General features: G+C 41.9%; 1 protein-coding gene across 1 annotated transcript in view; it reads right to left on the reverse strand.

The window, feature by feature from the left end:
- LOC138052734 (adenylate kinase 9-like) overlaps positions 1–15,405 on the reverse strand; it is a 45,359-nt gene that overhangs the window by 6,537 nt on the left and 23,417 nt on the right. The window contains exons 14-26 of the mRNA XM_068899294.1: positions 14,593–15,171; positions 13,375–13,685; positions 11,955–12,180; positions 10,674–10,884; positions 9,810–10,029; positions 8,447–8,515; positions 7,103–7,321; positions 6,091–6,309; positions 4,948–5,161; positions 3,671–3,872; positions 3,088–3,234; positions 1,434–1,651; positions 493–859 (exon numbers count right to left, since the gene is read on the reverse strand). Of these exons, the coding sequence (XP_068755395.1) occupies positions 493–859; positions 1,434–1,651; positions 3,088–3,234; positions 3,671–3,872; positions 4,948–5,161; positions 6,091–6,309; positions 7,103–7,321; positions 8,447–8,515; positions 9,810–10,029; positions 10,674–10,884; positions 11,955–12,180; positions 13,375–13,685; positions 14,593–15,171 (3,202 nt within the window). The remainder of the gene's footprint in view (positions 1–492; positions 860–1,433; positions 1,652–3,087; positions 3,235–3,670; positions 3,873–4,947; positions 5,162–6,090; positions 6,310–7,102; positions 7,322–8,446; positions 8,516–9,809; positions 10,030–10,673; positions 10,885–11,954; positions 12,181–13,374; positions 13,686–14,592; positions 15,172–15,405) is intronic.

A 15,405-nucleotide genomic window follows, 5' to 3' on the forward strand; every position in this document is an offset into this window, starting at 1 on the left:
AAAAACACCCCATATTTTCGCTTTAGCTGCTCATATCTCAAAAAACGAACTCGGTCGGCAACCACCATTTTTAATTTCTGAAATGTAATCAGCATGCAGAATGAAACTTTCTGCAAAGTTTCAAAAACGCCTGTGAAGCGGATTTAGAGCCACCTTAAATAATTGAAAATTTAAGATAGCTCTGAATCCGCTCCACATTATTTTGTTAAACTTTGCAGAGAATTTCATCTTGCCCTGATCATTTTCGTGCAATAAAAAACTGGGTTCACCGAGTTAGTTTTTAAGATATGAGCAACTGAAGCCAAAATATAGGGTGTTGTTGCAAGGCAAAGTTTTGTCAACTTCCTTTTCTTATAAAATCACAAACAAACTGAAGACAGGTGGAGTTAGCAACAAAGACAAACATTAGTTGGTTAATCCTTGGTAAGCAGCAGGACTTCAATATGTTTTTCCACAAAGTTTTCAGAGGAATAAAGAAAACAGGAACTTTACCTTAGCTTGCCATCCAAGAACGTGACTGGACAGTACCCCTTCAGTTCGATTTGTTTCGGAAAAAGGGCCTTCACTTCAGCTTCTGTCCTTCTCTTCGGCAGGCGTTCAGGCGGGGGCAGCTTTTTGGGGGCCAAAGGTGGCACGTAACGAGCGGGGTCCGCAAGAAAGTGTTCCAACTCCACTCTGGACGCCATTTTGTAATAACGTCCGCAAAACTCAGCAGCGAACTCTAATGACGGGTTGACGGAACAATCTACCAGTTCTCCGCGGTCAGCAAGGCTGACGGGACAATATTGGCCAAAATCCCCCAAACGCACTAAGCACTCACTAGGCGTAACACACATGTCGGCTATAGAGGCCGATTTACCTGCAGATAGCACAAAAAGTGGTAATGGGACCTTCTATCAAGGTGGATAGTGGTCGCATTGCACGTTAAAAAGAAAAAACTACTTGCGTAACGTCCTGTAAAATAGCACCCAACGATGTTCAATATCTAAGACGAAAGTATTTCTTCAGTAACATTCCTTTACAAATATAATTCTTAAGGGAGGGGAAGCGAGAGGGATGAACTGACGGTGCAGGTAGTTTCTGCAAATTAGGTGTCGCTGAGTTCTTTTAACTGAGCGACACCTAATAATTCAGCGTCATAAAAACATTCTTAGTCTCCAACTCTAAATTGCACGGATGGAGCTTAAAACACAGGAATGCCTCGAGGCCTCCTGTTTTATAGTAGTTTAATTTAAACATTTCAGAGAAGAAAAGTTACTATACCTACTCGCTTGGGAGGCACTGATAGCTTACGTCAATTATTGTGGCGCCTGATAGTCATAACTCACATTGTCAAATTTAGCGATTTTAATGCACCGAAATGTAATAAAGAACCATTCACACTGGTGGCTTCCACTCTGCCCCAAGCAACTATGTCCTTTTGCAAGTATTACCTTCCGATAATCTCTGCAAGTAAGTTTGAATCTGCCTAACACTTTTCCTGGCTTCATCCAAGGCTTGGTTCCACACCCACCACTTGGATCGCTGACCATCTGCTGCTACCCAGTTTCTGTATTCCTTTTGATACCACTCTCTCACGTCCGCAATTTCCCGCCTCCAAGCATTGACCCGTATACCGAGAATCTGTAAGCTGTCGTGCAGAGGAAGAACCCTTCAAAGAGAATAAGATGCATCGACGCATTCTTTTGTTAAGTACGTGGTTGTTTAGGCGGCTTAACCATCTGATTCAACCAACAAGATATTGCGACAATTTGAGGACAATCGTTAAGCAAAGGTGATTTTTTTCTTTTTTGCAATAAGGCAGTTTTTAAGTGAGTTCAGAAGAAACAAAATCAAAGTGGTCAGTTTAGCCAACCACAGTTGACGCAAACAATCCAATGAGCCAATCATAACGCAAAACAAAAAGGTGCAGCCGCCACTAAGCGCGGGAAAACGCACACAACAAAATAAGCCAAGCATAAAGCAAAACAAATAAGTGCAACCGTCACTAATCGCGGGAAAAGGCAGCTAGGTCCCCAAATAATTTTGCTTGTGTCTCAGATTGGATGAAAAAATGACGTGAGGTCTTTTAGCCAATAACCAACAATAGTATTGCAAAAGCAAAGCCCGCCTGCGCGGGATTAATTGTAAGTCCCATACGTTCCAAGACCTTTCCCAAGATTCTGGCCGCGCGAAAACTGGGAGGAGATTGTGTAAGAATCTCCTCTAAGCTTTTCGTTTTTAGGGAAACGAGTGCTGCACAGGCTAAACTAAAGAAGTAAAAAAAAATACTTTTGACGTTCAACTGCTACGTATTAGAAAGCCAGAAGGAAGTTTTATAACCTGAGGTTATGACAGCAATAATGTGCAAAAATACCAGCTGACTAAGGTACTACAATCTTCTCGGTTTAGGTCAGTTTTGTTTATTCCTTATCTTTTCATTGCTAGAGAGTATCTGAACCTCGGCAATGGTTAACGTGCTACGATATTCTCATGATGATATTTACTTATATTTTTGTAATTTCTAAAACCGGTTCAAACCCCGAACCGCCAACGTACGAAAGTGCTCCTTTCAATCAGGAAGCAGCTTAGCATAATCTGTCTAGCATGCACAAAGTCCATTACGGAAATTGCTTTTGTAGAGCATAAGCAAACGAGTTCGTTTTCATCGCTTGTTAGTTTTGTGACAACTAACTCGTGTAAAATCCCTACACCGCGATAAACTTTTGTCAAGATATCTATATTTAGTATCACCCAACTAGTGGACTAATGCAAATCCTGCATTTTGATTGGCTACACTACTAGAGGACTATTAGTAATAGTCCTCGAGTAGCGAAAAGCGTGACGCTTTCTTTCGTTTTGTTCCCAAATAAACATTTTTTCAACTTGCATTTGCTAACTTTATTATTGCCTTTTCTGCCCGACTAGTTGGGTGATACTAAAACAATTAGACCCTTCGCCCTCAAGGGCCACGGGTCAATAGCCCATTGGGATTCGCCTCATGGGCTATTGACCCCTAGCCCTTGCGGGCTACGGGTCTAATTGTTAAATATATATCCACATTAACATTCACATTCAGACTTGACCTAATAGAGTTATACGCGATACCTTGTAGGCGCATGAAGATCAGCCGTTCCACGCCTCAACAACTCCTTATCATCAACTTGTAGCTCCAGCACTCTGACAGGTATAATCTTTCGCTCGGTCATTAGCTCGACTTGTCTTCTGGTGACTGGATAGCCATCCAGTATGTAACTAAAAGAAGAAACGGTAACTTGGAAACGGTCTGAACCTATTACTCTTGAACACAAAAGTTGCAATTTAAATGCAATTCACGTAGGTTGTCTCTTGAAAATAGAGGCGAACGCGATACACAAAGACGCGCCATAAATGGAGGGGTACCTTATGCACAGATACGTTATTTGTCAACAATAGGCTACACTTTGTTCGATGGATATTTAGCCGTTTTCTTTGAAATTTCACAGATTTTCAGATTTTATGTTACATTATCTTGCTCAACATCCAGCTCAGCATTCCTTGACCCAACCACAGCGGACAGGGTCAAGTTTCTTCCTCTCTTATCTAAGATAGCGGCAGGAGGTTTTCGAAATAAAATACCTGGAACGCTATCTCGCGCCCAAATATACCTTTTTCATGACAGGCTGCAACGAAACAGTCACTCTTTACGTACCCTCGAGTCTGACACTGCATGTCCAGTAATGCCACTTCTAAGGCCTGCACTGCCAGTTCATCCGGCACAGTCATACCAGCTCTAAGGTGCAGCTTTATTTGTCTTGCGAGTTCTGTATATGGCTGGAAATTCAGGATTTTTCTTATTGCCTCACCGATGGATAACCTCACAACCCCGTACTCGGCCACAAAACGGTTAGCCACTGCAAAGAACAAGGAAGTGCACATTAATTAGGCGGGCAAAACAGTGATTTACTTAATTAGGTTGTTTGTCATTTCACGTACCACGGTAATATTTTATCACAGAGCTTTCAAGGAAAATGCTACTTTGAACTTGACGTCGAGCGTGCAAGCTGCCTATGATGATGTGAAACATGCTTCCGTTTAAATTTCACCCAAAATAGCTTAAGTGAAAGCTGAGGAGCAAGGATGGCACAGTCGGTTAGTGCGCGGCCTTGATGCAAGAGGTTCTGAAACCGATCCCCGGATCTCACATCCTTGTTTCGACTTCTTTCCTTTCAGTGTAGCTTAAAGTAACTTTAAACACCCGTAAAACGAGGCACTGGTGGTGAGGGTGGAGTAAAATGAGCGCACCGTCGACCGCAGCTTTGTCAGTTGAAATAAATGTTACGAGGTTATCGACCTTAAATATGGTTGCTTTGCTCTGCTCTGCTCTGCTCTGCTCTGCTTTGCTTTGCCTTGCTTTGCTTTGCTTTGCTTTGCTTTGCTTTACATTCCACACAAGACAGAAAGGCCTTCAACAAACTTCTACAACGGAGCTTTGGCATTATGAGGGAGGGGGGGGGGGGGAATAGGCCAACGGATCGGCGGATTTTTGGAAATATCTTTGCCCGGATTTTGGATTCAGCGCTACATTTTAACGGATTTTCGGATCTAACAATTCCAGCGGATTGCGGTTTCATCCTTCTTTTTGGCCCGGATAATGGCATTTTGCCTGTCATAAAGTTCGGATCGCGGATCTCACCGATCTCGTTCGGATCACGGAACTCTTAAATCTACCTTCTTGCAAATATTGAGCAGATTTGAATGTAGGGACTTTTTTAACGGATCGATGGATTTTGTTATTAAATCCTAACGGATCGGCGGATTTGCATACCCCCATTCACCCCCCTCCATTATGTAGAAAGCCGTCCCCACTGACTGACTATCTTCAGAGTAAGACTTAGTGTCTCCCTTAATTTAACTTTCATCTTCTGTGACAAGTTTAGAAGAAACGCATCATCATGGGTTGACACGTTTTGGGCGAGCCGTACTTACATCCAGTTTTTCCAGACTTTGGAGGTCCAAGAATGGCCATTTTGATGGGAACGACGGGTTTAGGAGAAGACTGTTTCAAGTAACGAGACGGACATTGCATGAACATGTCCCGCTGGTCCCGTCCCGAGCAAAAGTACACATGTTGTCGATACACTACAGGAAAGGTGTGATCACCAAAGCCGTACTGAGGAGGGAGAACTTCGCCCTCCAGGAGCTAAGGACGACAAAAGGGACATATGTTAGTTCAAGATGCAGCCGAAGTGTGGGTTATAAAATGTTTTCGGCTCCTTTGTACAAAGAACCCTCTGGATCTATTCAGCTGACAGGCCCAGGCAGGCCAGTGTCTGCTTCGGGAGTTGAAGCTGCTGCAAAAAAACGGGAGAGCTGAGCAATTCAAAGAATCGTGATTTAAGACGAACCACAAGATCTATAACAGTCATTTGTGTCCCGGAGTCAATCTTTTCCTCGTCGCACATCTCTGGAGAGTTTTAGAACATGTACAGTCGAATTAAAGGTACATTTTTATAACCGCTAGCAATGACCGTCTAAATTTCGGAGGCTGCGCAATTTGCTCTGTTGCGTGACCGTCAAGCTAGTAGGTTGTGAAACTCAAATAAACAATATTTTGCGGACTTCCTGGTTCTCGACATGTCAGAGGTCATAATTCTCGGCAATGATCGAAACAATTGATGCCTCTGGAGACAATTCACAGTGACCAGAAAAACAGCATTTTAGCAGCCAAATAAGCGAACGACGGCATCAAAATTAGCACACGCAAAAAAAAGCTGAGATACTTTCTCTATGGTGACTCGGAAAACTCGAAAAAAAATCCGAGCGATCCGTTGTAAAAGTCGAACCTACAACCTTCCGATTACGAGATCGGATGCTCTACCTCTGAGCTATACAAGAATGGTCGAAGTTCTTATGTCACTTATCTCGCTACAGGACTCAAATGGTCGAAATGGAGCGTGTTCTCGCAATTACAGTGAAGGAAATCGCAAATGTTATCCCAGTAAATGAACGAAGATTTCCAAAAGATTTCGAATGCAAAGTTATTTATCTCCTTTCGATAGCAAAAGGGGAAAATTAATCTTCAACTTCATGACGACGAGTGCGCGTGTCACAGCTGTGACGTCACTTTACCTTGACAGGGCACCATCTTCCAAAACGGCTTGGAAATTTGTATCCCGTAATAAGCATTTTATTGGCAAGGTACCCATCGATTGCGAAGCACCGGTCAAACAGGCTTTCCCGGAAGTCCACAACTGGTTTGAGAACTTTCTTAATGCAGTACTCCACAATCCGGGGCTTTCGTCCACCATTTATCTCTCCTCGAGGAATTGAGATTTCTTCTAGCGTCTCCTATGAAATAAAATATGCAAAATTGGTAACAAATGCCTCGGTAGGTCGAAAGGTGGATAACTTTACACACCGGATAAACAACTGCCATAAGAATAACTCAATTGATTTTCCAAAGATAAAACTGAAAAACCCGCATTTCGGCGTCCCCATGCCACCATTTTCAAGATCAAGTACCAAGTTATGTGATGTGAATATTAATAACAGTTTCAAGTCTCACTCTCGCTCGTACCGAGTCGGTTGCATGTTTAAGGTGAGATGGAGCTTGCCAATAAAGAGCATCTCTTTACCGAGACAGACAAACTTGTTGCTGCATTTCGAAAGCACGTGAAACTGTTCAAAAGACAAGTAGATAGTGTGTTCACTTAAGTAGCTTTTTAAAAGGACGCACATTGTTGTTCGAGTCTGAAAACACGTACATGCAAGCGTAACCTAATTTATTGGGCTGATAGCTGTATCCGCTTCTTGACACAGTTTAGGTGGATGAAATTCATCAATTTTTTTAGTGATCAAGCAGACTACGAGAAGTCCCTCTTTGACCGGGTGGATAGCCGACCCCGAGAAGACAGGCACGAGAAAAAAATGGCCGCGACAAATCCTCCTCGAATCCAGCGCCAAATCCTCCTCGAATCCAGATTTCGCGCGGCCATTTTTCCTCGAACCTGCTCGAATAACCAAGCGGCGAAAGAGGGACAGCTCGTAGTCTAGTGATCAAGTGCTCACGGTGAATTTGACCTTTTTCAAATGAAAGAACGCATTTTTGTAGCATTAGGATCCGCCAATAGCGAGTACAAACCTGTACTATAGCTACTTTTCCAGTCTCCTCATCATATCGTTCGCCAATCTCAGTTTTGAGTCGCTCGACAGCATCTTCCTCGGTTTCTTCTTCTTCGTCTTCTAATTCTTCGTCTTCCTCCTCTTCCTCGGCGTCAAGAAAAGCTTCGATGTCTTCTTCGTCATCATCTTCATCTGGATCTTCTTCGCTGTCTTCGCTATCCCTTTGCGATCTGTAAGCCTAGTAATGATTAAAAGATGACACTTGTTCAAAATCAGGTGATCTTTTAGCCAGCAGGTTGGATTGGTTAATGAACTGTCGAGATCTCGTCACTTCTTTTGTCCTGCTAAACCTATCAATGAGACTACGAGATCATTTTTTAAATACACCTGCGCTGGGTAATCAGCTAGATGTCGAACTTCTAATTAGACGACTATGAGTGATTCAGATGGCTTCGAAAAAGCAAAAGACGTAGAAAACTATTCTTACCCATGTTTTATCCCGAGGATAATAACTAAGCTGTAAAGATTAAGAACCCCTAACTGTTAAATGTAACTTTAAATATAATCAACCTCGTTCCCAGGATCTTCTCGCTTTTTAACATAGATGTTGAAAGCCGAGAAGACCCTGGGAACGAGGTTGACGTATAATGAGTAAGGCAAATTAAAAGTCCAACTCATTTACGGTGCAGGAATTTACCTTTGAAAGGCGTGTTTACCAAAAGTGTTGTAACCTTGCCTCATTGAAAAGCGTTCAGACATTTTTGTTACGCGAAAGTCAAATTTCAGCAGTATAAAAACTGATCTTTTGCTTTAAATCTTTCCGATTTTGCTTCTAACAGCCGCACAAGTTGTGGAAAGTTGGCAAAATAATTGGCAGTTCCTTGTCTCACGACCGAGCTAGTGAGAGGTATGGGTCCATCCTGAGATGACGTCACAAACTACATTGCATTTTGCATTAAAGGTTTGAGAGATTTTGTTCCATGACAGGGCAGTTTTTGACGTCTATCAGTGAACCATATACATATGCCTTTCCTATACCCAAGCCGTGGGACAAACGACTTCTGTTTTACGGCGCATTAACACTAAACGTTCTTAGAGAAAACGATAAAAAAAGCGAATTATGGAGCTTAGGGACCCTTTGAGATTGAAGGACGACAAGTTTTACGCCTTGACCATGCGTATTGGGATTTGCGGTCGGTCAAAATCTTTTAAAGAGTGCATGCTTCGAAGGGAAAACGCGTAGTTGAGTCATTAGAATATTCTATTAAATTCCCACCCTCGCCCAATCGAAAACATGCAGTTTTCTTAGAGCAGTCAGAAAGAAATAATTCTCAAAAGCAAAAACTTCATGCAAATATCTGACCCTTCTCTCGGATTTTCTTGAAGCTAACTCCGCCAATTTTTCCTCGCGTCTCCTCGCACGGTCCTCATCCTTTGTAACAAAGATAATGAGAAATTAACTGCATTGGTGGGTTGAAGATGAACAAATAAAAAACAAATTTACATTGTGAGGAAGTTTCGTCCAGAATTTTTAAGGGATTTATCTTGCGTGTTACGAGGCAAACAACCATCACGCCAGTATTTTTTCCCGATTAATAATTAACACGTGCGATAACTAGGTTCGATTACCAGCCGCTGTCTCGAAAAAGAGCCCACGCTCCTCCCCCGAAGACCCGAAGTCTCTCTCGGGGTGAAACGAAGGCCAGACTCGAGAGAGTGGCGGCAATAGACCTACTTCATAATGGCGGCCAAATAAAATATTCTTTTCTTTTAATGCTAATAAGCCTCTCTGGCCTCGTTACGACAAGCAAATTTCAAAAGAATTTTGTTTCAAAATGAGGGCAGTAGGTTTAATTAACATTAAGACAAAAGAATGTAAAAGTGGTCGCCATTTATGAAAGTGGTACACTGATGACATACATTTCTGTGAAATTGACAAATTGGACGAAATGCAGCAGAGCAAAAAGTGGTTTTCACTGGCGTGATCAGACGCCGCGTTTTTTTCTTTTAATCGCAGCACAAGAAACTGTTTGCACAAAATTTCAGCGCAATGGACTTGTTAGGAGAATAATTTGCATTTTCTATTGTTTTGAACCAAAAAAAAGGAATTGCAAATCATTGTCGCGAACCTCGAATGTCTTTCCATCATGCACAATTTCATACGAGTCTGTTCCTGATCAGTGGAGGAATGGCATTTCGCGACATTTCGTCGCCGTTCTTTGTCTTGGGTCAAAGAAAGCGGCTTAGGCAAAGACGAGGACGGCTACGGAAAACAGTAGATTTAATGGACGAAAAAACGGTCTGCATGCCTCGCAAGCGCTTGTTACATTTTGATACATTTCGTCGCCGTTCTTTGTCCTGACAACGACGTCAAATCACCAAATTTGAGGCCGTGTGTAGGACGTGAGCATTTTTCAATGTTCTCTCAAACAGCCACACCGTTCAAATCTACCAGTTACATTTTAGATAACATTCTTGTGGCTGTCTTCGTTGTCCCTGCTTAAGCTCTCTAAAATAGTTTTCGACTTCTGAAACGAGGAATAAATTAAGTACAGACTACAATTGGAAGATATATGTCAGTCCCTTGTTTGTATCTCATCAAAGATACCACGATATAGATCATTTCTTTTCTTACGTCCAAGAAATCCTCTCAGTATGAATGATACCCTTGAAAGATCCAGGGCATAGGCGTAGTGTAATGAAAAAAACTATATTTTTAATCCTACCTTCTGTTTCTTGGCTAAAGCACGCTGTCTTTCTTTCTCCGCCTCGCGTTTGTCTCTCTTTTTACGCCACTTTTCAAGCAGCGGTGGTAAAAGTCTTTCCACAATTTCAGTATCTTCCACTCCCAGAATAACGGCGAGGTCAGGAAACAAGCCCGAGGTTGCTAGGTAACGAGCCTCAGCTTCAGTGCGAGGGAAACCCTCCAAGATAAACCCTGTGGACCTTCAGAGAGGAAACATCTCGTTTTAAATAAAGAGTCAAGGAGCTCTTTTGCTATCCAGCAGTCAAGCGAGTGATTTCTCTGTAACTTTACAAATAAGCAAACAAACTGGCCCCCTCTATTTATTGAAGTCTCAGGAACTGAATTGATAAGGCGCCTCCTGCAGCTGGTATATACATACATACATACATACGTACATAAATACATGGCCAAAAATTTTTTTACTATAAACGACTCTTTCTGCAAAGAAAAAAAAACTAAAACAAATCGAAAAAACAGACTCTTGATAAATTACTTCTGAATTCTACGAAACGTCCTAGGCATAGCGTAAGTAAAAGTCATACAGTTAAGCGAGTTCTGGGAAGTTGGCTGGAGAGCAAAAAAAAAATAGCCCTGAGATCCCTGCCAGAGATGCACGCCGATTTCGATAAGCGTCAGGAAGTGTCCCCTTGCTCTCCTCCGCAACTTCAACAACACTTGTATCTGGGAATTCACAAAGTTTCCCCTAATCTCCGGTCCTCTAGTAAAGAGGAAGACCTACATTTACCCTCACCAAAAAAATAACGCTAACCCTTACACTCATTTCTACAAATAGGCAGCAAATGATTACCCAAATTGGGCATTTTCACGGTCAATTGTGTCTCACCTAAACGGCTCTTCGTTCCAAAATGGCGGCAGAATCTTGTCCAAAGTTTCATTTGGAAGTGGCTCACCCTCAGCTAAATTTGCACGAATGCTTTCTTCTTCATCCGTCAGTTCGGGTTCAGGTTCAGTCTCAGCCTCTGTCTCGGCCCCAGTCCCTTCTTCGGCTTCTCCATTATCCTCCCCTTCCCCTTCTTTTGGGGCATTTTCTGCATCTGGGAAAGAAATCAACCGCACACGAAAGATCATTATAACTATCATGTGAGAATAATATTTAGTTATTATATAGGCAAACTGGTCCGAGATGAAAAGGAGAATTCTCATTGGTTCTAGGACCGGTCACCAAGCAGCGTACATATCAATATTTCTTGTTTACAAACATTGACGTTAATTTTCTTTTGATGTTTAAATTTGCCAACTACGGAACCAAAAGAAGTCATTGTTTCGACAACCAATTAGGTTCTGGTTGGCATGTTAATGACAATGGGTAACGTCATGAGAAACATCGCTATACTCTATTTTCTGACTCTATTTTCTGTTTCCATTTTCTCGGACATAAATGTTTTTTTTTGTTTAGTCGTGTCGGAGTTCCAGTACGAATTTTACTTTCCAGAACCGTTAACAGAAGCAGGAGAAGAGGCAAGACTCAAGGAATAAAAAACCCAGGGCAAGAGGGCCAATCTAATAAAATCCTTATTGAACTAGCTTGTTCTCTCCGTACTGGAAAAATATTGGTCTCCTTCCCTTTTTTTGCAAGTTAATGGACCGAGCCACAAAAAAAAAATAAATAAATAAATAAAAAAGTGTATGGACCGAGCCTGAAAGGAGCATTAGACCCTAAACATCAAAAGTTGCATTTGAAAATTTGTAGGTGCCCGCAAATCAACGGCACATACTGTCTATTCAGGACCAACTGAAGATAAACGAGCTAGCGAGTGGGGCTACGGAGGGATCTTAAGAAAGAACGACGAAGCAAACAACGTTCTCCAAGACTGGTTTTTTGAGGAAGCCTGGTTTAGTTAGGGCGTTAAATCCTCATTGTTCAAATCCACCTCGGGATAGATTTGTCTATCCAGCACGCCTCCACTCGCCGCAAGTGCTTCCTGGTTCTCTCCTGCCAAAGAAGTTTGGCTTGGCGTGTTATACTTTATTCGAATTATTTGTGTCACCGCTCCTTCTTGTAAAGCGCACTGCAGCATATCCATATAACTTACTATCTTACTAGAATATTGTTTTCTAGATAATTGAAAAGTTAAAGAATCAACAATGCCTGCTCAATACTTACCAGTCCCTTCAAGTCCTTCCGGGGCCGTGACAGCTTGTTCACCGGTTTCATCCTCATCGTCATCATATTCGGGTCCTATCTTTTTCTTGGTCTTAGCAATGATCAATTCTTGCAGACGCTCCTTGAATGAAATGTGGAACACACCGATTTGCTTTGCTAATTGGCGGCCGTGCAGAGTTTTACCCGCTCCTTTGGGACCAAGAATTAAGAGACGAATTGGAGGAGGCTGAAAAATAAGAATGAAATGATGGAACAGTAAATGTGTAAATAATAAAAGAGGAATACTTCGACACAAACCAGATTTGCGTGAACGGTGAAAGAACTAAAAAGGCTGCGAGAGTATGCATCATGCGTCGTCTCAAGACTTTATTCCAAGTACTTTGAAGTCGGTGGCATTGTGTGGCAAATAGTTGAGATCAAGTATATGAAACATTGATACTTAATGAGAAACCATATTAAAATAGAAAAATAACTGCGGTTCAAAAATGTGGTTTAGGACAAGAGCTCGCAAACGCATTTCAAATGCGTTTTCGAGTCCAAAACACCAAAACGTTTTTGGTCGAGTATGGAAGCTCTGGGTTACGTTTTAAGGTGGCTCAAACCAGTTTCAACAATTTATAAGGATTAACTCTACAACACAGTTTCACTTAATGACAATGTAATGGTGCCATATGAAACACCAACAATTGTTTAACAAGATGCACATACTAATGTGACGGAACAGATTACCATGGCAACAAAAGAATCATCTAAAAAAGCCCTATATTTTGTGTTTAAGCTCTTGTATCTCAAAAACAAACTCGATGACCCCCATTTTTTATTGCTGAGAAGCGATTAGCAGGCTAAGATAAATCTCTCTGCAAAGTTTAAAAAAAATTATCCGGAATGGATTCAGAGCCACCTTATAACTCTCCAATTGTGAAGGTGGCTATGAATCTGCTCAAGAGAATTTTTTTAAACTTTGCAGAGAGATTTATCTTCGCTTGCTCATCACTCTCCAGCAATAAAAGAATGGGGGTCACCGAGTTAGTTTTTGAGATTGATACATGAATTTACACACAAAATGTAGGGTGTTTTTAGATGGCTCTTTTGTTGCCATGGTGACCTATTACGTCACATCAATGAGTGTATCTTGTTTCATATGGTACCACAACTTTGATGTTACATGAAACAGTTGGGTAGATTAAATCCTTCCAAATAGTACAGTATGTTGAAGGTATTAAAACTAGTTTGAGCCTCCTAAAGTGACATTTGAGCAAGTAAAGAAGACTATAATTTGGGAATAAATGGGTCACGGTAAAAGTTGTCGGAACTTTCGAAACTCTGTTCTCTTTAAAGGCAATGGTCCACAACAAAGGGACCACAGAGAAGCGCGGAAGCGGGGATTGTAATTTAAGCTACTGACAAGGGCTCAACTCACCTCAAGAGGTCTGTTTATCGGGAGATAACTGTTTGGATCTGCCAGAAATGTAGCCCTGGCATCAGTGGATGAGAAGAAATAAGTTCGCTCACGATACTTTGCGGCGCATTCAACAATACCCGGCCACAAAACATATTTATCTTTTAACATTACTGGGCAGTAATGGCTTGTATCACCAAAGATCTTTTTCTTGTCTTTGGCGTAAATGTCTTCTTCTTCCTCCTCCTCGTCTTCTTCATCTTCGCCGAAGTCTTCTTCTTCCTCGTCTTGGTCCATGCCGGTGTATTCCCAACCGCGATAATTAAATGGAGCTGAAGTGGAATTGTTAAGAGAGATTTTACTGAAAGGAATGTCGCGAAAGCATTATACCGGCGAATCACGACAGACTTACCATACCCAAAAAGAAGCCACAAGATGTAGTGGACGTTACGCCTTAGTGAGTGCAAGTACTTGCATTTGATTGGTGGAAAAGTGGCGAATTTCAACCAATCAATACGTTTAATTTGGTGAGACATACCCAAGCAATCATACGGAAAAAACCTGAAGCAACTTTGTGTTTCCTTTTAGCTTGCATTTTGGAACTGTCTTTACCAAACACTTAGGCCTTATTTTGGAGAACACTTATATTTCTTGTAAAGTCAAAATCCCACGAAAAGAGGATCCAGAAGCAAAAAGCAAAAGCAGTGTGCGTATTGCCGATGTAGTATGCAGCACTGAAGTTTGAGTATTTCAGACTAGTAATCTCGTATTTTGGATACATGATAAGCTGTATCCACCTTTGGGCTCAGCGTAAACAGATTTGATCGCAAGGAATGGTCGACCGAAAAAAAGAATTTAGTTTTCTGCTCAAAGTCTTAGCTTACCATCCGGCTAACCGCCTGGTTTAAAAAAGTAGACACAGTCTCAACTATTTTCAGTGATAAAGTAACGCTTTACACGTAGGGGAAACTGTTTCCTTGTCAAGATTTCACTTTATTGTGTGTCGCTAAAGTTAAGACAAGTCAGCAACATTAGCAGTAATTTGTTGCACGACCGAACATTCCACTTTTCCGAAATTTTTCAATTGCACGGTGACATCAAAAAGAAAATACCTTTTACTGCTGCTTTTGAAAGATTTACCCGTACAACGAAAAAACGTTTGTGGTTAGATGCACTACAGTACTTTGGGTATTAAGTCCTAACAGAACCACCAGTAGAGGATAAATTTTCCGTTTGTACCTTCAACTGTTTTTAAAACCTCCTTGTTCATCTCTTCCGTTTCTCTCTCGACCGACACCACGATAGGATCAATGTTGTTGGTTCCTTTCAGTACAGAGAGCAACTGAGGGAAGTCTCGATCAAAGGTCGCTCTAAGACTCTTGAACTCCTCAGTTTCCGGTTCATTGGCAGGCGGCAGATCCCCTTCCAAGATGAAGTCGCCTTCTCCCGCAGACGGTTTTACAACTAAGTCCTCAGCTGAGGGTCGAAGCTCAACCGAGTCGACAGGCTTGGGTTCAGCCTCGGAAGAAATATTCTTCGCTTCTTCCTCGGCCTCTTTCGTTTCCTCATCCTGAACCTCCTGTCCGTCCTCAGCCTCCTTCTCTTCTTCCTTCTCCGTCACTTCCTCCCCCTCTTCCTTCTCGTCTCCTTCAGCCACAGCCTCTTCTTGTCTACGTCTCTCTTCTTCAGCCTTCTCCCTGGCTTCCTCGGCAGCCTTCCTTGCGGCTTCCTCTTTCGCTTTCCTTTCTTTCTCGGCACGTTCTGCTTCCAAACGAGCTTTTCGCTCAACGCGTCTAGCTTCCCACATTTCGTTTAGATCTAAAAACAACAAGCATTTTTTTTAACGTTGCGAAGGTAAAGCGGATTTGAATCGAGTTCCGTCACGCAATATACAACTGATTTCCTCAGCCAATCACAACTAACGCAAGTCAATGAATGAACCAATCTGAAATGAACATGTATCTGCAGCTGGGGCTAAGCAGGGGATAAGTCACGTGGAGTCAATATTGTTTTTGTTTTCATGTTCATCACCAAGCTTTTCTTTCCTTTGCT

This window comes from Montipora capricornis, chromosome 6 (assembly GCF_036669925.1).
Source record: "Montipora capricornis isolate CH-2021 chromosome 6, ASM3666992v2, whole genome shotgun sequence".
NCBI classification, from domain to species: domain Eukaryota; kingdom Metazoa; phylum Cnidaria; class Anthozoa; order Scleractinia; family Acroporidae; genus Montipora; species Montipora capricornis.